The sequence below is a fragment of the Camelus dromedarius genome, chromosome 5 (assembly GCF_036321535.1).
Source record: "Camelus dromedarius isolate mCamDro1 chromosome 5, mCamDro1.pat, whole genome shotgun sequence".
Taxonomy (NCBI): domain Eukaryota; kingdom Metazoa; phylum Chordata; class Mammalia; order Artiodactyla; family Camelidae; genus Camelus; species Camelus dromedarius.
In genome coordinates this window covers 26,576,872-26,600,124 of record NC_087440.1, presented here as the reverse complement: position 1 = coordinate 26,600,124, position 23,253 = coordinate 26,576,872, and the positions used below count along the sequence as shown (strand labels likewise).

The following is a 23,253-nucleotide window of genomic DNA, read 5'->3' as shown; positions in this document are numbered from 1 at the left end:
TGGTAATCAAGAAAAGGAAAAAAGAAAGAACAAAAGGCAAAGCAGCGCGGGACGGGTCCCGCGGGGAGGGAGCGGCAAAGGAGGACTGGCTCTCGCTCGGTGGGTCTCCCCTCTCCAACTGAGAGGCCAGCGGGACGGAGGAGGAGCCTCCGAGGCTCGGATCTGTACAGAGCAGCCCTTGACTGACAGAACTAAGTTAAACAGGCACAGAGCGTCCCCCCAACACCCAGCCTGAGACGCGGGCCGGCAGCGGCGGGCAGGGCCAGGCTGCACAAGCCGGGCGGAGGACGGAAGTGGCTGCACGGAGGCAGCCCGTGGGAACGCAAGGGGCTGCGCGCCGTGGCTGTGGGTGCACAGGGCAGAACAACCTGGGCCCTCCATAAAACAGCAAGGTTCATGTGCTCTCGGGGGAAGGGTGCACACCCCCATCTCTGAAAACCCGCGGAAAGTTTTCGGGGGAAGAGAGGCGGGGCTCAGGCACAGCCGCCATATCCTCCGCGCTGAGCATTCAGGCGGGGGCGGGGGTGAAACCTGCATCCGCACCGAAGGTCTTAGCAGCCTCAAAGGCCAGACTGAGACTGGTCTGCAGCCCGGGGCAGATCCTGGTCCCTCAGAGACTTGCTCCACAAAGACAAACAAGGAGCTGGGTTTTGGCTGGGAGCAGGGACAGGGCTGTCCCTCGGTCTTCCCCGAGCCCACCTGCGGAGCGCCGACCAGGGCGGAGCGCGCAGCCGCACAGAGAGCGGAACTACCGGCGGTGCAAGTAGAGGGAGAGCGGCCCCCCCGCCTTTCGGGCAGGAGCACAGCCCCTGACCGAGGTGCTGGGAGGGGGCACGACCCGCCCTCCTACCCGGCCAGTCTGCAACATCTGACTGCGGCATCCGGAGGCGCAGCGACCCGCCCGCCCACAGCAGAGAGCTGCACCTGACCCAGTGTTAGGAGGAGGCGCGATCAGCTTGCCCACAGGTGCTGGGAGCAGCACAGAAGAGGGCGCCAACGGAGGGCCTCTGAAAACAGCAAGCTGAGCTTCCAAAACAGGACAAAGACAGAAAGACTTCACATTAAAAGCACACAGACTCCAGGAGAACACCGACAACCCCCCCCTTTTTTTTTTTAAATCTGTTTTTACCTGTTCTATTTTCTATTACTCTCTTAATCTTTACTTCTTAATTCATTTCTATTTCTCTTGGGTTTTGATGTCCTGCTATTGATTAGACACAGGTTTCAAATACATCTATTCATCTCTCACCCCCCTTTTTTTGTAAAGGTTTTAAAAGGACGTCTCAACCCGATTAATACTCTGCTTCAACTCACTCTTCTATTATTCATTATACACTGTTTTCAAACCCTCTTTCTCCCTTCTTTTAAAATTCTTTCTCTCTCTCTCTTATTTTTTTTTCTTTTTTTCCTAAGTTTTATTCCTAAATAGGCATCAGATAGATAAAATCCTTAAGGACCAAAATAAACACCTGATACTCCATAAACCACAGTGCCAAAGAGGTATGAGCAAGATGAAGAAGCAGAAAAACCTTTCCCAATTAAAAGAACAAGAGAAATCCCCTGAAAGAAAGATCAACAAAATAGACATCGATAGCCTACTAGATCAAGATTTCAAAAAAGGAGTGATCGAATTGCTGAAGGAATTAAAAGAGATAGTGTTTAGAGATATAAAATACGTCAAAAATGAAATTGAAGCTATAAAGAAGAGCCAAGTAGAATGGGTAAACTCATTGACAGAGATGAGGAATGATCTAACAGCTGTGCAAAGCCGACTAGATAATGCAGAGGAACGAATTAGTGATCTAGAAGACAGGGGAATAGAAAGCACCCATTCAGAAGAACTATAAGAGAAGCAAATAAAAAATAATGAAAATAGCATAAGGGACCTATGGGATAATATAAAGCGTCCCAATCTTCACATAATAGGGGTCCCAGAAGAAGAAAGATCAAAGGGGATTGAAAAGGTTTTTGAAGAAATCATGACTGAAAACTTCCCAAACTTAAAGAAGGAATCAGATATCCAAGTACAGGAAGCTCAGAGGGTCCCAAACAGGAAGAACCCAAATAGACCCACACCAAGACATATCATAATCAAGATGGCCAGAGTCAAGGATAAAGAAATGATTCTAAAGGCAGCAAGAGAAAAGCAAAGAGTAAGTTACAAGGGAACCCCCATAAGGCTCTCAGCTGATTTCTCTACACGAACACTACAGGCCAGAAGGGAGTGGCAAGATATATTCAAAGCCCTGAATGAAAAAAAGATGCAGCCTAGGATCCTTTATCCAGCAAGGCTATCCTTGAGGATAGAAGGAGAAATAAAGAGTTTCACAGACAAAAAAAAGCTGCAGGAGTTTAGCAACACTAAACCCATGCTAAAAGAAATATTGAAAGGGCTATTCTAAATAGAAAAGCAGCAGGATGCTACAGAAATGAGAAACACACAACTGGAAAGGTGATAACTCATGAATTACAAATAAAGTAAACATGAAATTATAAAAGAAGACATACAAATCACTGAGAGTGGGAGAGGGAGGCAGGGAAGTATAGAATACTTTTTTCTTTCTTTTTTAAATTTTTTTAACAGTAGGATGGGTTTGAGATCATGTTACTATCAGTTTACTAAAAACAGTTATAGTAATGGGTTAATAGATTTACAAAAAAGGGTAACCACAAGCCAAAAATTTACAAAGGAGTCACAAAAATTAAATAAAATCCATGATAATACAAAGGAAAAGTACCAAACCACAAAAGGAAGAAGAAAGGAACAAAGAGGATATACCAATTCAACTGCAAAGATAAGTTCAAAATGGCAATAAACACACATCTATCATTAATTACTGTAAATGTTAATGGACTAAATGCTCCAGTCAAAAGACATAGAGTGGCAGACTGGATAATAAAGCAAGAACCTTCAATATGCTGCATACAAGAGACCCACTTTAGGGAGAAGGACACATATAGATTGAGAGTGAAAGGATGGAAAAGGATATTCCATGCAAATGGAAAAGCCAAAAAAGCAGGTGTTGCAGTACTGATTTCAGACAAAATAGACTTTAAAACAAAGGCCATAAAGAAAGATAAAGAAGGACATTTTATAATGATTAAAGGAGTGATACAAGATGAGGATATTACACTCGTTAATATATATGCACCCAATATAGGAGCACCTAAGTACATACAAGAATTACTAACAGAGATAAAGGGGGATATTGATGGGAATACAATCATAGTTGGAGATTTTAACACTGCATTAACATCACTAGACAGATCTTCCAGACAGAAAATAAACAAGGCAACAGAGAAATTAGATACTACAATAGAAAAACGAGATTTGGTGGATATTTTCAGAGCATTACACCCCCAAAAAATAGGATATACATTCTTTTCAAGTGCACATGGAACATTTTCCAGGATCGATCGTGTACTTGGGCACAAAAGAAACCTCAACAATTTTAAGAAGATAGAAATTATCTCAAGCATCTTTACTGACCACAATGCCATGAAACTGGAAATCAACAACAGAGAAACAAAGGAGAAAAAAAGGAAAGCATGGAGATTAAACAATATGTTATTGAAAAAACAATGGATCAATGAGGAAATCAAAGCTGAAATTAAAAAATACCTTGAGACAAATGATAATGAAAGCACAACCACTCAAAACCTATGGGACACAGCAAAGGCAGTGCTAAGAGGGAAGTGTATAGCGATACAGGCCTTCCTCAAAAAAGAACAATCTCAAATAAACAATTTAACCCACCACCTGAATGAATTAGAAAAAGAAGAACAAAAAGCCCCAAAAAGCAGCAGAAGGAAGGAAATAATAAAGATCAGAGAGGAATTAAATACAATAGAGATTAACAAGACCATAGAAAAAATCAACCAAACCAAAAGCTGGTTTTTTGAAAAAGTAAATAAAATCGACAAACCTCTGGCCAAACTCACAAAGAAGAAAAAAGAGACAGCACAAATTAGCAAAATAAGAAAGGAAAATGGAGAAATTACAACAAACAAAATAGAAATACAGAATATCATACGAGAATATTATGAAAAACTATATGGAACCAAACTGGACAACCTAGAGGAGATGGACAAGTTTCTGGAAACATACTGTCCACCAAAACTGAATCAAGAAGAATCTGAACACTTGAACAATCCGATCACTAGAAAGGAAATAGAAATAGCAATTAAAAACCTCCCTACAAATAAAAGTCCAGGACCGGACGGCTTCACCAGGGAATTCTACCAAACATACAAAGAAGAACTCATACCAGTCCTTCTCAAACTCTTCCAGACGATTGAAAAGGAGGGATTACTCCCAAACTCATTCTATGAAGCCACCATCACCCTGATACCAAAACCAGGCAAAGACACTACAAAAAAAGAGAATTATAGGCCAATATCACTGATGAACATAGACGCCAAAATCCTCACCAAAATTTTAGCAAATAGAATCCAACAACACGTAAAAAAGATATACATCATGACCAAGTGGGGTTCATCCCAGGGACACAAGGCTGGTTCAACATACGCAAATCAATCAGTGTAATACATCACATCAACAAGAGAAAGGACAAAAACCACATGATCATCTCAATCGATGCAGAAAAAGCATTTGATAAAATTCAACACCCATTTATGATAAAAACTCTCACCAAAGTGGGTATAGAGGGAACATATCTCAACATAATAAAAGCTATATATGACAAACCTACAGCCAGCATAGTACTCAACGGTGAAAAACTCAAAAGCTTCCCACTAAAATCTGGGACAAGACAAGGATGCCCACTATCACCACAAGTCCTAGCCACAGCAGTCAGGCAAGAGAAAGAAATAAAAGGGATCCAAATTGGAAAAGAGGTAAAAGTGTCATTATATGCTGATGACATGATACTATATATAGAAAACCCTAAAAGGTCCACACAAAAGCTACTAGAGCTGATTGAAGAATTCAGCAAGGTAGCAGGTTACAAAATTAACGTTCAAAAATCAGTTGCATTTCTTTACACTAACGATAAATCAACAGAAGAAGAAAGTAAAGAAACAGTCCCCTTTAAAATAGCATCCAAAGTAATAAAATATCTGGGAATAAATCTAACCAAGGAGGTGAAAGAATTATACACAGAAAACTATAAACCATTGATGAAGGAAATTAAAGAAGACTTTACAAAATGGAAAGATATTCCATGCTCTTGGATTGGAAGAATCAATATTGTTAAAATGGTCACACTGCCCAAGGCAATCTACAGATTTAATGCAATCCCTATCCAATTACCCAGGACATATTTCACAGAACTAGAAAAAATCATAATAAAATTCATATGGAACCATCAAAGACCTAGAATTGCCAAAGCATTACTGAAGAGAAAGAAAGAGGCTGGAGGAATAACTCTCCCAGACTTCAGACAATACTATAGAGCTACAGTCATCAAGACAGCATGGTATTGGTACCAAAACAGACATACAGACCAATGGAACAGAATAGAGAGCCCAGAAATGAACCCACAAACTTTTGGTCAACTCATCTTTGACAAAGGAGGCAAGAATATACATTGGAATAAAGACAGTCTCTTCAGCAAATGGTGTTGGGAAAACTGGACAGCAGCATGTAAAACAATGAAGCTAGAACACTCCCTTACACCATATACACAAATCAACTCAAAATGGATTAAAGACTTAAACATAAGACAAGATACAATAAACCTCCTAGAGGAAAACATAGGCAAAACATTATCTGACATACATCTCAAAAATTTTCTCCTAGAAGAAATAAAAGCAAGAATAAACAAATGGGACCTAATGAAACTTACAAGCTTCTGCACAGCAAAGGAAAGCAGAAGTAAAACAAGAAGAAAACCTACGGAATGGGAGAAAATTTTTGCAAGTGAAACCGACAAAGGCTTGATCTCCAGAATATATAAGCAGCTCATATGACTCAATAAGAAAAAAATAAACAACCCAATCCAAAAATGGGCAGAAGACCTAAACAAGCAATTCTCCAAGGAAGACATACAAATGATCAAAAAGCACATGAAAAAATGCTCAATATCACTAATTATCAGAGAAATGCAAATCAAAACTACAACGAGGTATCACCTCACACCAGTCAGAATGGCCGTCATTCAAAAATCCACAAATGACAAATGCTGGAGAGGCTGTGGAGAAAGGGAACCCTCCTACACTGCTGGTGGGAATGCAGTTTGGTGCAGCCACTATGGAAAACAGTGTGGAGATTCCTCAAAAGACTAGGAATAGACTTACCATATGACCCAGGAATCCCACTCCTGGGCTTGTATCCAGAAGGAAATCTACTTCAGGATGACACCTGCACCCCAATGTTCATAGCAGCACTATTTACAATAGCCAAAACATGGAAACAGCCTAAATGTCCATCAACAGGTGACTGGATAAAGAAGATGTGGTATATTTATACAATGGAATACTACTCAGCCATAAAAACCGACAACATAATGCCATTTGCAGCAACATGGATGTTCCTGGAGAATGTCATTCTAAGTGAAGTAAGCCAGAAAGAGAAAGAAAAATACCATATGAGATCGCTCATATGTGGAATCTAAAAACCAAACAAACAAACAAACAAACAAAAACAAAGCGTAAATAAAGGACAGAAATAGACTCACAGACAGAGAATACAGACTTGTGGTTACCAGGGGGGTGGAGGGTGGGAAGGGATAGACTGGGATTTCAAAATTGTAGAATAGACTACACTGTATAGCACAGGGAAATATACACAAAATGTTATGATAACTCAGAGAAAAAAATGTGACAATGAGTGTGTATATGTCCATGAATAACTGAAAAATTGTGCTGAACACTGGAATTTGACACAACATTGTAAAATGATTATAAATCAATAAAAAATGTTAAAAAAAAATAGAAATGAAGTAAGAGAAAGTAGGACAGAAACATACATCAAATGTCTTAGACAACACAACTCCAAAACTAAACACTGACAAAAGATTTCTTAAGAAATAAATAGTAGCATAGTTAGGAAAAAAAGTAAAAAAGTCAATAGGACACAAATGCCAAGAGGTTGAAGAGCATAAGGAAAGAAATCTGAAAGAAAAGTCAAACATAACCAACATACTTTAAAATATATAGAGTAGATGATAAGATAGAAAGAAATCTATAGCTCAAAGAAGAAAGGAATACAAGGACATAAAAGTAAGTCAACTGATGAATTTATAGAGAGGCAATGAATCAGGCAAAAGATAAAAAAAAAAAGAGTATATATGTATATATGTGTAATATATTGATACCAAGTGGAGAAAGTTCAAGGTTGAGGAGACAGAATAGTTTTGCCAGCATGAAGGAATTACATTTTCTAGGCTTAAGGAGAAATCTATAGACGAAGACTCCAGACCTGTGATAAGTGTACACACTGTAATAATTGACAACTATGATCCAACATTTTATTTCCAGACAGATCAGCCATCATGTGCCTTCTCATGCATCTTGACTTTATTATCTGAAAGGGCCAGAGATGGCATAGCCTCAATAAAGCCGCACCTGGGAGTCAAAATGACACTGGTGTATGCTAATTCCAACTCTTCCTGTTCGGAGTCCAGAATCAACATTAGCAAAGCATTTCTTGTGCCAAGGTACTAAGCTTAATGTCCAAAATCTTGGGAACGGACAGGGCTTGAGGCAAGCTGTGCAATGCTAAAGAGCCAGGACCAATCTGTACAGGGCTATGTGCCTGTTTAATTAGCACGATAGGCCTCCCTGCAAATCTTAAGGCCATGTTATATGTTCCTCCCACTCCAAACCCTTTGGATTTGCCTCAAGTGGACCAATGATACAGGGTTTTTTCCCCCTAAGATCCAAAGTGAAAAGAAATCCACAAAGTAATTTTGCACCATAATAAACAGGTTTTCTAAGACACAGATATCAAAAATTACTTGAAAAAGTGGCTACTCAGCATTTTCATAAAATATTCTGCAGCTGGAGATTATTTTTGGTACACTTAGTGGTGACACTGCCAAATCTGATAGGATACCCTATTTTGAAAAGTTACACTATGAGGCTCATTCCACTTAAGCTTCTAAATGAAAAAAATAAATGAAATGAATTAACCAATGGTTTTATATAGTATTTTGTAACAATGTTGTCGCTCCCCTACATTAGATAAATTATTATCTAAAAATAGGTTCTTAAATTTTGCACTAATTTGTTGAACAAACCTTTAAAAGTCCTCCATATGCTAAGAATACAGCTGCACACTAGAGCTATAAAAATGAAGAGCACCAAGATTCTCTTTGAGGGTCCCATAATCTAGCAAGAGACAACCATATAAACAATCCTAGTAATTCCCAAGAAGCACAGCAGAGGTACGGAAAAGCTGCCAAAGAAGAGATAGAAAGGTAAACTAGAGCCGATTCCATAAAAGGGTATGAAGTGAGAAGGGTTCTTCATGAGAATAAAGATAGAAAAGCACAGAAAAGCACAAGCAAAGACTCAGATATGAAAAAAAAAATCTCTTAAAAACCTAATTCGTTCATTATAATTTGAACCCAGAAGTTTGTGTGAGAATGGCAGGATCAGACAGGTAGGACTGCAAGGGTTTCTCCTTAGTCTTCTGTGCCAGGCTAATGTGTTTGGACTTTATCTTAAGAGTGGGTTATTTAAGTATTTATGCAGATTAGCTGATGACAATATGGTAGAAAGTCTTGATGGTTCACAAGGCAATACTGAAGGCAAGCAGACTAGTTAGGAGACTCTTGCACAGTACAGATGAGAGACCAGTATGGTGGAAATGAAGTCAAAGGGTCCAATTTCAGAAGTCATAGAAGTAGTATCAAAAGGTCTTGAAGATTTAATGGTTGTGGCTGGGGTAGGAAGGAACTGAAAAAAGTGGAAGCCTAATAGAGAGGCCCCAGGTTATAGGTTACACTTAGGTGACGGGGTAAATACTATGTTTTTAACTAAGCAGGAAATATAAGAAAGGGAGAAAGTTTGCACAGAAAGATAGTAAGTTTTGAACTTGTTGAGTTTACCATGCCTGTAGGATATTAAGGTAGAGAAACCATGAGCAACTGAATATAGAGGTCCCAGAGTATAAGCTCACTATTGTGGCACCAATTGTGTACTATTTTTGAAGGAAGCCAAGAAGGAAGGAAAGAGGGGGAGGAAAGAAGAGAAAGGGGTGGGGGGATGGAGGGAGACAGGGAGGAAGATATTTAAAAGAAGAACCATTTAAAATTTCAAGTTTACAAGGAGCTGGAACCTATTTATATAAAATGGTTCTCAAGTTTGTAAGGAGTTGGAAACTTTTTATTTTCAGGAAACTTGTTGCTCTTTACCCTCCTGCCACAGATCACCTTATACCAGCCTGCTTTATATTTGAAGATCTGCCTTCCACCAGTGGGTTCTGTTCTTCCCATAGAACCATAGACAATGTGGTTCCAGTAATCATGACTCAGTCTCTCACTCCAGGAATGGCTCACCATCTAGACCTGTCCAATCCAATGAAATCATCTCCCAACAACAACTGGCTTGTGGATGATACAAGTTAGGCCACTGAGTGACAATGAAACATAATATTCCTTTGAGCTATTTAAGATAGGAGCTTTTCCTACTAGATATGAACCAGGAAGAATGTAATGGTGACCCATCCTCTAACTACAAGGGTCCAGACTGAGAATAGAATCAACAGAAAGTAAAGGCAAGAGATAAAAACAAGGGAAAAAATGACGCTGATCACATAATTTGTGTCTTGTATCTAATCTACTTGAAGCCAAACTTATCTTTAGGTTATTGTCAGCAAATTCCCTTTTTATTTAAACCAGCTTGACCATGACTTTCTGTTCCTTGTAATCAAAAGAATTTTAACCAGTAAAAAGAGTAAAGCAGCACCTGATGTTTCCTAAAAATAATTTTTAAAAATCATTCACAAACCTTTCTATCAACAGTAACTATTCTATTTTAAAAAAGAAAAAAGATAATTATTCATTTATTGTTGTATTCAAACAAGTGTCCACTAAGTAATTTAGCATCATCAATACAAAGATAAAATGCCTAATGAGGAAAGGAACATGAGAAAAGAAAAGTACCAAAGATTAAAAGAGGAAGACTGAAACTAAATATTCAACTTAGGAAAGAATATTAAGTGAATTCCATTAGAATAAAGTTAGCATAGATTTATGAATCAAGAAATTTCATTAAAACGAGAACAAAGTTATAAACTTCAAAAAAAAAAAAAACAAAGAAAACAGGGGAAAGACATCAATGGAAAAGGGATTTCAATTAGTTTCTTGAGTCAGAAAGCAGATGAAGAAGGAACAATGATTAATAAATCAACAGGGGAAGGTGTAACCCACTGTTTGTTGGAAGAGAGGAAAGCAAAGAAAGAAATTAAATCGAACCACATTATCCTGAACTCCAGGTATAACAAGTATAAAATGTTAGGCTGGAAAAACTCTAAAGGCAAAAGTGTTCAGAGTCAGCTTTTCTCTTGCATTATTCTTAGATATGACCAAGCAACTGGAACATTTGAGAAAAGCCTACAACATGAAAGAGAAAAAAAAAAAAGAGAGAGAGAAAAAAGACCTCAAAGAAAACACTAATATTTCAGGGAACAAAAGACTATGCTTAAAATCTCTAATCTGTATTTTAAGAGGGCTGTAGGGATGTTACACCTATAGAAGGAGAAACAGGTTGTTATAAAAAAAGAAACAATAAACAAGTAAAGTTCCTGGCTATTGAAAATATGATTACTAAAATTAAAAAAAAAAAAAACTCAACAAGAAAGTAAGGCATTTAAAAAAGAAACTTCACAGAATGTATAACAAAAAGATACAGATATGGAAAATTTGTGAGAAAAGACAAGAGATATGAAAATTCAATCTAGGAGGTCAAATGTCTGACCAGTTAGAGTACCAGCAAAAGGGAATTTAAAAGGCAAGAGGAGTAAATTAACAAACAAATAACGGAAGAGGATTTTGAAGAGCCATCCTCAGGCTGCAATTCTATTGGCTCTACCATTTTTGGTGTGTTAGATTTGACAGCAAGTTCTGCTCCCTCAAAAAAAAAAAATTAGTAGTTCAAGGTCTCACATCCACACATCCCTCTGCTTGGGACAAAGACTTTATCTTCTGTCAATGATCCAACAACTTAGGCTTCATTCTATTTGGTACAACATAGGTTACACGATGGCCAGGAGAATGCCATGTTATGAATGGCTTTCACCTGCATTAATGCCATCCCTCAACCATCATTAAGGGAAAGAGGACAGAAGTGTATTGCTACTAAATAGAAGGGATACAGGGGAAGCACCTTCAATGTTCAATGCATTGTTGTGACATTTCAGCACATAAAACATAAAGTCACTATCACATAAAATAACAGAGAAAAAAAATGAGTCAGCTAAAAAGGAACAAAAATCATATTAGCATCAAACTTCCCATCAGCAAAATGCTCGAAGACCAATGGAGCAATGCCTTCAATGGTTTGAGGAAAAACAACTTTCATTCTAAAATTTTAAATTCAACCAATGTATAAATTAAGTATGATGGCAGAATAAAAACATTTTCAAAATGAAGAATACACATCCTTAATTCTCAGTACACATTCTCAATAGAGATATGGTGTACATATGTATCCTTAAGTAACTATTACATTGCTTATGTGACTTAAAAGGAAAACACTTTAAACACAGTATTTAAAGAAATCATACAAGTTATCTATGTACCAAACTAATTCAGATGAGAACCAAAGTGGCATTTTAATATTAAGGAAAGTCTAAAGAATAAAAGAAAGACTAGCTATATGAAAACCAGATATTTTGCAAACAGCTTGACATATATACATATATATAAATACACATATTTATCTACCTGTCATAATCACCAGTCTATGAGACATAAAGGCTTATTCTATTTCTATTAGTTTTCATGACTTCTACAGAATAGTTAGGAAATTTTTAATTCTATAAATTCTTCCAAGTCTTTCCTATTTCTTTCCAGCAACTGGTTTTAACTAAACTCTTTACAAAAATAATTATCTCCTACTCAAAAATTAGCTCCAATATTTGGGAGGGAAAAGAGTTACAAAAACAAAAATAGACTGACTTACATATGAAAGTCACAAAACTGCAACCTGTTATAAATAAATGTTTAAAATAAAAATAAATCTAACTGCTTTCAATTCTTCATTAAATTCAAAGGCTTTTAAAAAATGCAGTTCCATCTTTTTCTCAGAATGAGTGAAGACTAACTTGAAGAATTATAGCTCTTCTGGATTCCTTTTTTTTCCCATAATTACTCAACTATTCATTAGAATATGTAAGACTGCTATTGGAATCTTTGCACCAGTGTTTCATAAATGGATTTAACTATAAAAGCCTGGTTATACAATCCCTTCCATTAAAGTAATACATTTCTGATATTTATGTCCTGAGAATATCCTATAGTAAAATTAGTATTTTGCACAGGAAAAGAAGGAATTATTTAGTCCTAGACAACTTGATAACATCTCTCTCAGTTATAGTTATAATTATCATGTACGAACTTCCAAAGCAGAAGTTGTCAAGATTTAACATTAGCATTAATTTATGTCATAACTGACGGTTACTATAAAGATAATGGCAAAGCATCCATTTCTCCCAAGACAGCATGGATTGAAAGAGAAAGTTCTTCTTAATTACTACTAATCAGCCCATTTTTAATTAAATTGATTAGTAATTTATTATCTTTCCCTTTCTCGGAAGGCTGTTATCAAGTAGCTCCTCCAAAGTTATCAGTTATCAGTGATTTTTAAGCAATTCGATTACCTCTATTGTTGAGTCCTACCATTGTGTAATGTTGGTTTATGCTAAAAACTTAATACCTAGTTTCTTTGTACCCTGAAAAAGAAAATTTGAAAATGTAGAATTTGTAATATTTCACACCTCGAAGTGAATACTGTCAATGTCTCAGATGACCACTTGGAGAGAAGTGAAATTTCTTTTATGCCTTCCCCTTTGATAATCAAAATAGTTGTTATTAGTACACATAATCCCAGAGGGAAGAAACCAGGTCCCTGTGATTTCCTTTGAAAAGTATCTACCTCTTATGCTATTGATACCTAAACAGCAAATTATGGAACTACTGTACGTGTTTTTTCCCTACCAGCTTCTTTTTTAAAGGGTAAATAAAAATAGAAATGTTCTGACATACAAAATAAGAAGTATTTGCAAATTTAAAAGAATTAAAGAGCTTCATTTATTTTTTTAATCAAGTCCTTAATTAATATTAAGCTTTGATCAGCATCAAATTTAAAGTACAACACTGAAGTAGCTATCAGAGAGCAGCAAAATTTTTTCATGACAGGGGTTCATAACATAACTTCTGAAAAGCTGAACTTTTCTAAAGAATGAGAAATAAAATGTAATGTCCCTTGGTAGAAGAAAGGACAGAAATCTTCCTTCCTTTCCTTTGTGAAAAAATGTTGACACATCAAGGAAATACTGGTTAATTCTATTTCATTAGATACACCTTATATGAATTGACTGTAGCTGAATGGATAAAATTCATATTTAAGAAGAATACTGAACTGTATTGAAATAGTTGATTATCAATGAAAATGAAAAGATAATTGCTTAATATAAAAGAATCTCTATTAATTAACATTTACTGAGTATAATACCTCCTAGATATATGAGCCCCATACTTCCTTTCCTAAATTTTCTTTCTAGAGAAATTAAGAATAAATGCACAATGGCTGCCAAACTCTTATATACTGGGACTTAAGTATTTAATTCATTCCTCTTCCACTAACTTAAGTCTCTCACTTTCTTTAGGTTTATTTAAATTTCACCATATCAGAAAGGTCCTGCTTGACCACCCACTGCCATCACCCGCTATTGCTTTATCCTTTTTCACAGTACTCTTCACCACCAAGCATATAATTTGTTTACTGACTGTCTCCTTCCACTGGAAAGTAAGCTCCAACAGAACAGAACTGTTCTGTTCATTGTCCTATTCCTAGTGCCTAGAACTATATATAACAAGCACACAGTAGGCATTCAAAAAGCATTTCCTAAAAACATGATTGAAAGGTCCGAAATCAGCTCCAAAATCCTAAGGGAAAGAAAACCTAGTTAAATATCATTTGACAATCATGGGTGCCATACTGTACTAAAAGATCTATTTTTAAATACTATTTAATATAAAGGCATAGTGACAACTTTCTATCCAAAAAGACAAAATATCCTTTCAAAGGATAGTTGGGCTACTAAGAGTTGTAAATTATTTATTACTAAATAATTCAATAAATGTAATTTGTTAAATTACATGGTAAATTCAGTAATTGTGATTAGTTACTTGGCATACCTTAACAAGTTTCAGAAGCTCATAGAGATCTTCAACCTCATCACCTTCACATTTGGTGTACACTCGTCCTGTATCCATGCTCCTTCCCCTTATGGTGCGGCGATAGAGGGGAAGAGCCATCGCTTCTGCATACAAATCAATGGCGTGATGACCTACCGTCTGATACATGTAGCTATCCAGTTCATCTGACCCCACTGCAATAATTAAAGGGGAAATAATCAGTAAAACAGTGAAAAAGAGAGGGAATTTGAAAGTCCATCTTTGTTTTACTGCTTGAAGAGCAGTCAACACATAACATAAAAGCTTACTACGCTATATCTCTCTCCATTTATGAAGTGAAATAAAATATGTAAGAGTTGCACATTTGTTCAAGCTGGATCCAGTTCACACCAACTTTGGTCATCTCTACTGCTAATTACAAACACAATTATACATAAATTTTTAAAACTACATATTGAACATTTAAGGAAAAGAGTAACGTAGCCAATAAATTTTCATTAGTTTATTCAATTAAAGATTTTATGACATAAATGTTTTTTTCTAACCATTCAAGGTTATTCACAAAGTCATCCAGAGTTGCAGAAGAAACCCTCCCTTAATTACATATCTACTTAGTTATTAAGTGACAAATATTTGTAAGAAAAAATTTAAATGTGCTTGATATAGTTAATATTCTTACTTCAACAACACACAGTGAAGAAAGAAATTGAAGATGACACAAACAGACGGAAAGGTACACCGAGTTCTTGTACTGGAAGAAACAATATTGTTAAAATGACCATACTACCCAAGGCAATCTACAGATTCAGTGCAATCCCTATCAAATTACCAATGGCATTTGTCACAGAACTAAACAAATAATCCAAAAATTAGTATGGAAACACAAAAGACCCCAAATAGCCAAAACAATCTTGAGAAAGAAGAACAGAATAGGAGGAATCATGTTCCCTGACTTCAGACTATACTGCAAAGCTACAGTAATCAAAACAGCATGGTACCAGTCAGAATGGTCATCATTAAACAGTCCAAAAATGATAAATGCTGGGGAGGCTGTGGAGAAAAGGGAACCCTCCTACATTGCTGGTGGGAATGCAGTTTGGTGCAGCCGTTATGGAAAACAGTATGCAGAGTCCTCAAAAGACTAAAAATAGACTTACCATATGATCCAGAAATCCCACTCCTGGGCATATATCTAGAGGGAACCTTAATTTAGAAGGACACCTGCACCCCAATGTTCACAGCAACAATATTTGCAATAGCCAAGACATGGAAGCAGCCTAAAAGTCCATCAACACATGAATGGATAAAGATGTGGTATACATGTACACAATGGAATACTACTCAGCCATTAAAAATTGAAATCATGCCATCTGCAGCAATATGGATGGCCCTAGAGATTATCATACAAAGTGAAGTCAGAAAGCAGAAGACAAATATCGTATCATTTATATGTGTAATCTAAAAAAATAATACAAATGAACTTATTTACAAAACAGAAATAGGCTCAAAGATACAGAAAACAAACATGGTTACCAAAGTGAGGGGAGAGGGATAAATTAGGAGTTTGGGATTAACATATACACACTATTATATAAAAAACAGATGAACAACAAGGGCCTACTATATAGCACAGGGAACTATATTCAATATCTTGTAATAATCTACAATGGAAAATAATCTAAAAAGCATATATCTCTATATATATATCTTTCTGAATCACTTTGCTGTACACATGAAACTAACACAACATTGTAAATTAACTATACTTCAATTTTAATAGTTGATTTAAAAAAAGGGCCCTATTCACCAAAAAAAACAAACAAAACATATAAACATATATAAATTCAATATCGTTAGAGCAGTTACAAGTATGTACAGAAACATAAGCTGATAAGTAACACAATCACTGGTTGCCATAAGATTCCACAAATATCAAGTAAACTATTCAAAAGAGATGAGCCACATCAGACTTTGATGATACAAATGAACTTAGAAATATATTAGAATAGGCTTTTTTATTTCTTAACTCTACAGAAAAAAGAATCATGGATATACACAAGAATCATTTGCAAAGATATTCATCACAATATTGTTTATAATAGATTAAAAATTATAATATAGTCACATATTGAAATACTTTGTAGCCATTAATACAATTTTGAAGAAGAGCATTTTCTAAAGTATGTTCTGCAGAATAAAAATCCCATGATAGTAAAAAGTATTGGATTTAAAAAAAGGATTTCAATGGTCAACTAAATTTATAAAAAATGAGGATAAACTATGTTAAACAGGTGTCTGCTGCAATTCTTCCTAGGCTAATGTGCTTTAAGGTGCTCTAATAAGGGGAGAGTGTATGAATTATCACTCAAATTTATTCACAGAACACATATTACATGGAGTATTTGTGTTTCAAAGACAATATCTAGAAAATGCTATGGTAGAATAATACTTAATAATATGAAAAAGGTTCATGATACATTATTAAGCTTAAAAAATGTTATAAAACAACATTTGACATATATGTATGTATATGTGTATGTATGTTTACACGTCAAGCAGGTCTAGGCTTTCCACTGAATGTGAAAGTATCTGATTAAAAGGCATGAGAATGATACTGTAAATTATCAAAGCTGCCACCATATGCCATCAGATTCTGGCTCAACAGGTTTCTGAACCCACACAACAGATCGGCTTCCACGTACTCACATTATTTTTATTAATCTGTCTACTCCTGGTCCCAGTAGGAAAGTAGGAGATAGCCAAAGTTACCTAAAAACCTTTCAGGCTACCTTCATCTCAAATTTAGACTAGCTCTTTAAATGTATTACTTTTAAGGTTATTGATAACAATCAAATTAATATACTTAAAGTACTTCGAGCTTCTCAGCAAGAAACTTCCTGATGTTAGCACAACATTTTACTGACTTCAAAAACCTAGAAGACAATTTTCCTTTAAGGCTCCATTCAGTCCCAACCACAATGTAACTTTTATTAATGGAAGCTACATAGCAAAAATGGTATGAGATCAAATAAAACCAAAAGGCTCCACTGTTGCCTGAAGCACCTCAATTAACATGCCACAAAAGTTCCTACTACAAATTTAAAGAGATGGCTTTGCGAATTTTATGACAAGTTCACATTTATCCCCATTAATAGGGATAAATTCCTTTTCAGACTACCCACTGTAAACTCAGGGCTGTGAATAAATTCCAGCCTTTAAATAACCAACTTTATACTGGAGTCTTCTCTACCAGTCATCCCTCATTAAGGTTCCTGTTTTGGGGGAAAAGAAGCCAGTCAATGAATCATTCAATAATCACCAACTTCCTGCTGACTTTAAATCAAGATTAGCTAAACTCTCACTATTTACCAACCCACAGCCATCTATTCTCTTCCACTACAATTACAGCTTCAGCTGATTTTTTCCAGCTTTTACTTTATAATATTCCAATTCCATTTACTATTAAATTCTTTCTCAGTAACAATATTCTAAATAAATATCTCCATTCCACTATGAGGCATAATTTAAAGATCTCCTTTGCTTGTCATCTTCCCAACCCTGCTAGTGAACTCTGAGCACATGGAAGATTATAATAATTGTTCAATGGAGGATTTTTCTACTTGACGATGGTGCAAAAGCAATACACTGAGTAGAAACTGTACTTCAAATTCTGAATTTTCATCTTTTCCCAGGCTATGATATATAGTTGATGCTCTTTTGTGATGCTGGGCAGTGACAGAGAGCCACAGCTCCCAGTCAGCCACGTGATCATGAGGGTAAACAAACTGATACACTTACAACCATTCTGTACCCACACAGCCACTCTGTTTTTCACTTTCACACACTATAGTATTCAATAAATTACATAAGATAGTCAACACTTTATTATAAAATAGGCTTTGATTAGATGACTTTGCCCAACTGTACGCCAACATAAGTATTTTGAGCACAGTTAAGGTAGGCTAGGCTAAGCCATTATGATCAGTAGGTTAGGTGTATTAAATGAATTTTTGATTTAGGATATTTTCTTTTTTACTTATATATTTCAACATAACCTCACTGTAAGTCAAGGAAGACATGAGCATTAATGATTCTATACAAGGTAACTATAATAATTCATGTAGAAAAGCTAAAAACAAGGTAGAAACTCCAGAGAGGGAAATTATATCATATATGTATTGCACATTATACAAACAATCTGCTTTTCATACCAAGACCTTCTTAAGATAGAAAGCTTAAAAAACCCACTTGCCTGACTGGCCACAAGGGATAAAGGAATTTCTTTCCTGGTAACAAACACAATCCTACAAGGAAATTCTGCCCCTTCTTTTGTAATATAGAAGTTACGGTATATTTTCCATTCATCTTTAGTTGAAGAATTTTCTCTTTATTATTTAAAGTCAGAAATAGTAGGTCATTTTCTAAACACATCACTTCTAAAAAGCTATTATTATTCATCCTTAGAAGCCCCGTACAAAATCCTAAAGCATGTGTTTACCCTTGACCCTCTACAGGACCTCTACAGGACCTGTTCTATTTCTTCTTATAAAATATTTCTAATCTCTATCTTCCAACTTCACTTCCAGTATTATTTGAGTCTTAATCACAGAAGGAATGAAAATTCAAAGATCTGACTGAAACAACTGCTTGCTATTCCAGGGCTAATTCTAGTTAGTTCATTATTCATCTGTCCATCAATAAACTCTGAGTGAACCAGAGGCACAGAGCTGTTCCAAGTGCTGAGGAGCAATTAAATGCACATAGAAGATGTGACTTCTCCTCTCAAGAAGCTTACAATCTATTTGAGGATTTAAAAAAAAAAACAAAAAACAATGAAACCTAAATAAATTAAAAACAACTGTAAAACGATATGAAACCAAAAATTCAATAGACTGGAAGCACTGAAAAAGGAAAGAAGAGATTAAAAAGAAGGAAATATTTAGTACTAGATTCAGATTCAACTAAATTTACTGGGTGCCTACTTCATGCCAGGAACTATGATTAGCATTTTCACATATAATATTCATTTAATTTAGCCTAAAATATAGTGGAGCAAAAGAATGGAATCTTAAAAGTAGTTGAGTAAAGGAGATAATAAAAAGATCTTACTAGAATAGTAGTAATAAAGTTAGACAGGTGTTCATCTTCCCTATTACACTCTAGCAGTTAATATCTATGGTTGTATGGGTATAATAAGAGTATAAAAAGTAAATCAGTGAATATTTTTCTGTTTTTAAGAGTCTAACTGGGAAAATAATTATAACTATGTGTGGTGATGGATATTAAGTAACTTATTGTGGTAATCATTTCCATATATATATATATATATATAGGAAACCATTTATGTTATACATCTAAAATGAATACAATATTATACAACAATTATATCCTGATTTTTTAAAAAAGATATTGTTGGTTGTATTGTGTCACCCCCAAATTCTTGTGTTGAATTCCTAATACCCAGTACCTCAAAAGATGATCTTACTTGGGAATAGGGTCACTGCAGATACAATTATTTGAGATGAGGTTACTGGGGTGAGCCTTTATCCAATATGATTGGTGTCCTTATTAAAAGAGGAAATCTGAACAATGACACAGACACAGAGAAAAAAAGTTCTAATTGAGGAGGCTTCATTGAGGAGAAAACTGAAAAAAATTGCTAAAATAAGGTCTGTGGATTATTTGTACATGTCCTTATTACCACAAATAAAAAGTGGAAGTGTATTGCTCTATGCCTCTCTCAAGTCTCACATTTTGCTTACAAATTAGATGGCTAAACTGAATGCTTTTAGTAATCAAATTCCTATATTATCATTTATTAATGTGTCTTACTCCCCAAGCTCCAAGGAACTGAATCTTATTACCTGTGAAATGCCAAGAAAATTTGGGAAAGTGTTGTGTTGGAACAGCAGTGCACTCTGAAGTAAAAGGGTTCAACTCTCAACTCTGCAAGTTTGTTCTAGCTATTATTCCACAGATTTATAAAGTTCTAAGCTTCAGTATCCCTCTCTAATAAAACTCTCTAGGAGTTCTTTGGAGGATTAAAGGATATGCAATTGAAAACACTTAGCATAGAATGTAGCATCTAACAGGTGCTAAAGATACGTGAGTTCCTTTTATGTCTTTGCATACTGCATACAATAGAATGCAATTATGAAGCGGGAGTTTCAGTCATTTAGAGAACTTTCCAATAAACTTACACACTTACCTTGGTTTTCAGCTGGTCTTAGGTTTGCTAAAGCAACAATCTGATGCCCAGCAGCAATGCACTGCATCATGTTATAACAGCTGTCCTTCCCACCACTAAAAAATAAATAAATAAAGAGATAAATAAATATCAGGTTACTGACCATTATTCAAAATAGAATTATTAGACATCAAAATAGAATACATTATTTTTTCAGCTCTTCTGAATACTTGAGGGACTATTTTATATTAGAATGTAAAAACCACGTGTAATTTCCATAGCATACGCAACTTATCAAATGAATCTGAATATCTAAGGTTGCTACTCATAAGGACTTACGAAATTACATGCCATTTCAATGAATATTCTAAACAAAAAATGGTAACTCTTTGGTTTTCAATAGTGGCTTTGCTTATACACAAAGTGCTTTGCAAATAAAAAATGATTTAATTTTACATTCCAGTTAAACACTTATTATATATACTCCTCGGGTGAAATTTTCTATGAAAAAGTAGAAAATACATCTGTTCTACTTTAAGAAGTCTAAAAACTGGTCATCATCACCAATTAAAGAATCAAATTAAAGACTGAGATTCAATCAAATGACAAAATTGCATGTACTTGGTTCAAATTTTGCAGAGGCTGAAAGCAAAATGTTGAATTACACTGATGAAAGCTAAACGTCAGTACTATCAAAATGTCAGCTCTCAGTCATCACTACATACGATGACAGGATAAGGCCTGAGTTATAGATCTAATAAACAGATTGACAGGAACTTCTAAATTCTGGTACCAAACCACTTAGTCAAGACCAGCAGTAGTGTACCTACAAGACTGAATGGCAACTTCTATACTATTTTGGTGTAATACTCTACTGCTTCTCACTATGCATAAAAATCATTGCCCCTCTTCCTCTTTTTTTTTCCCTCCTGTTTCCCTTCGTTCCAATCTTTGCTTCAGCCCTGCAAATGTACCAATGTTTAGACTTATTCATATGGAAAGAAACTAAGAGACTGATTATCCTAGAAGCTGGCCCTTTAGCCTTTTATTTTAGTTCCCAACATTTGTCTGCCTTGGAACAGTAACAACTGTCATTCCAGAATTTCTCAAGGGGAGGGAAATGACAAGGGGAAAAGTGAAGTTACACATCATGCTCTTTCCTCAGATTCTGATATTCCCCTAAGAACATCTTTCACAGCTTCCCTGATTGAACCTCAGTTTCATTTCCACAGGACAAAACGATCTAATTCTTTAGAATATTCAGAATATTAAAGATTAAAGGGTAGAACTTGGCCTTTTATTTTAAAATGTTAAGATTTCAAATATGATTTTAAAATAGTATTTCCCAAATTGTGTTTTGTGGAACACTAGTGTCCAACAAATACTCTTAAGAACAAAAGATTTTCAAGGTTAAGTAAGTTAGGAAAATGCCGAGTACCTTATTCATTTCTTAGAACATCACAAAGTACATAAGCATATGTTAGGTGTAACGTCCTACAGAAGTCAGAATTGTAGTCACCAATTCTGGGATACTAAGTTAAGTTACACGGGTTTACATGCTTCATTATAAAATTAGAGAATGGCCTAACTAATCCTTAAGGTGTCATTCAACCATAAAATTCAATGATTCAATCTTCTGTGTATTAGGAAAATAATGTTCATCATCTATAGATATGTAAGTATCTTGGTTTCACTTATTCCATATAACACACACATATTCCATCTTTTAGTGCACACACACACTATATATTGCAAGCAGGTCACTGTATTAAGTTTAAATCCAAGTACTTTCAAGTGCTTATGTATATAAATGTATATATGTATTATGTATGCATTCACATATAGGTATAGCATGTCTTCCAACATTTATATAGATCTTACATTATCTAGTAAAAATTTTTCCAACTCTGCCCTCTCGTTTAAGAGGGCCCGGCAGATAGACTGAAGGGAACTACAGAGGAGGATGAAGAAAGTGAGGAGAAATGGGAGAGGATAGTTCAGTAAGTGGCGCGAAGCAGCGCCTCTCAAACTTCACAGCCCATTACAGCTTGTGGGAATTCGACCCCGGGCAGGGTCAGAGTAATTAAGCCAGCGCTCTGACGGAGAGACCCAGGCACCGGTAGTTTTTAAAGTTCTCCTCGGTAAATCTAGTGTGAGTCCGAGTTTGGGGGCCAGAAGGCCAAAGACACGCGACGGTCAGAGAGTTGGAGCGCGAGCCCGGGACCGGGGAGCCGGGCAGGGAAAAGCCCGGAGGCTCCGCCTCTTCCTGCGGCCGGGAGGAGCCGCCGACCTCCGGACACACGGCTCCCATAGGGACACCCTCCGTTCGGCGGCGGCGGCGGCAGCTCCCGCCCCTCAGCGGGAAAGGACTAGAGGCTGGCAGGGAGGAGGAAGGCGGCAGCGGCGCCGCGTTACCTGATCAGAGCCGCGACCCTCATGCTGTGCGCAGTGCGCGTGCGTGCGCGGGCGCGGGGGGGGGAGCCGGGAAATCGCCGCGCCCGCCGTGACGCGTCGCGGGGCCTCGCCCGGGTGTTCGCCCCACCGCCTGTTAGGCGACCGGCGCTGAGGTCCCTGCGGCTGCCGGCGGGACACTTGGGCGCGGAGGACGCGCCACGTTGGCGCTTTGTCCCTGTAGCGGGGACGTCCCGGCCCGGAAAAGAAGGATGTTTAGGCGCGGCCTGACCACCTAAGTGAGGGCACTGAAGCTGCCCGGAGAAGGGCAAAGCCCGCGTCGCAGAG

The 23,253-nt window shown here is 36.6% G+C and overlaps 1 protein-coding gene across 2 annotated transcripts in view; it reads right to left on the bottom strand.

The window, feature by feature from the left end:
* Window positions 1–22,982, bottom strand: part of DPH6 (diphthamine biosynthesis 6) — a 147,516-nt gene extending 124,534 nt beyond the window's left edge. For both annotated transcript variants that reach the window (XM_031453335.2, XM_031453346.2), the window contains exons 1-3: window positions 22,930–22,982; window positions 20,536–20,630; window positions 14,328–14,521 (exon numbers count right to left, since the gene is read on the bottom strand). In XM_031453335.2, coding sequence (XP_031309195.1) covers window positions 14,328–14,521; window positions 20,536–20,630; window positions 22,930–22,952 — 312 coding nt within the window. In that variant the 5' untranslated portion in view covers window positions 22,953–22,982. The remainder of the gene's footprint in view (window positions 1–14,327; window positions 14,522–20,535; window positions 20,631–22,929) is intronic.
* Between the last annotated feature and the right edge of the window lie 271 nt (window positions 22,983–23,253).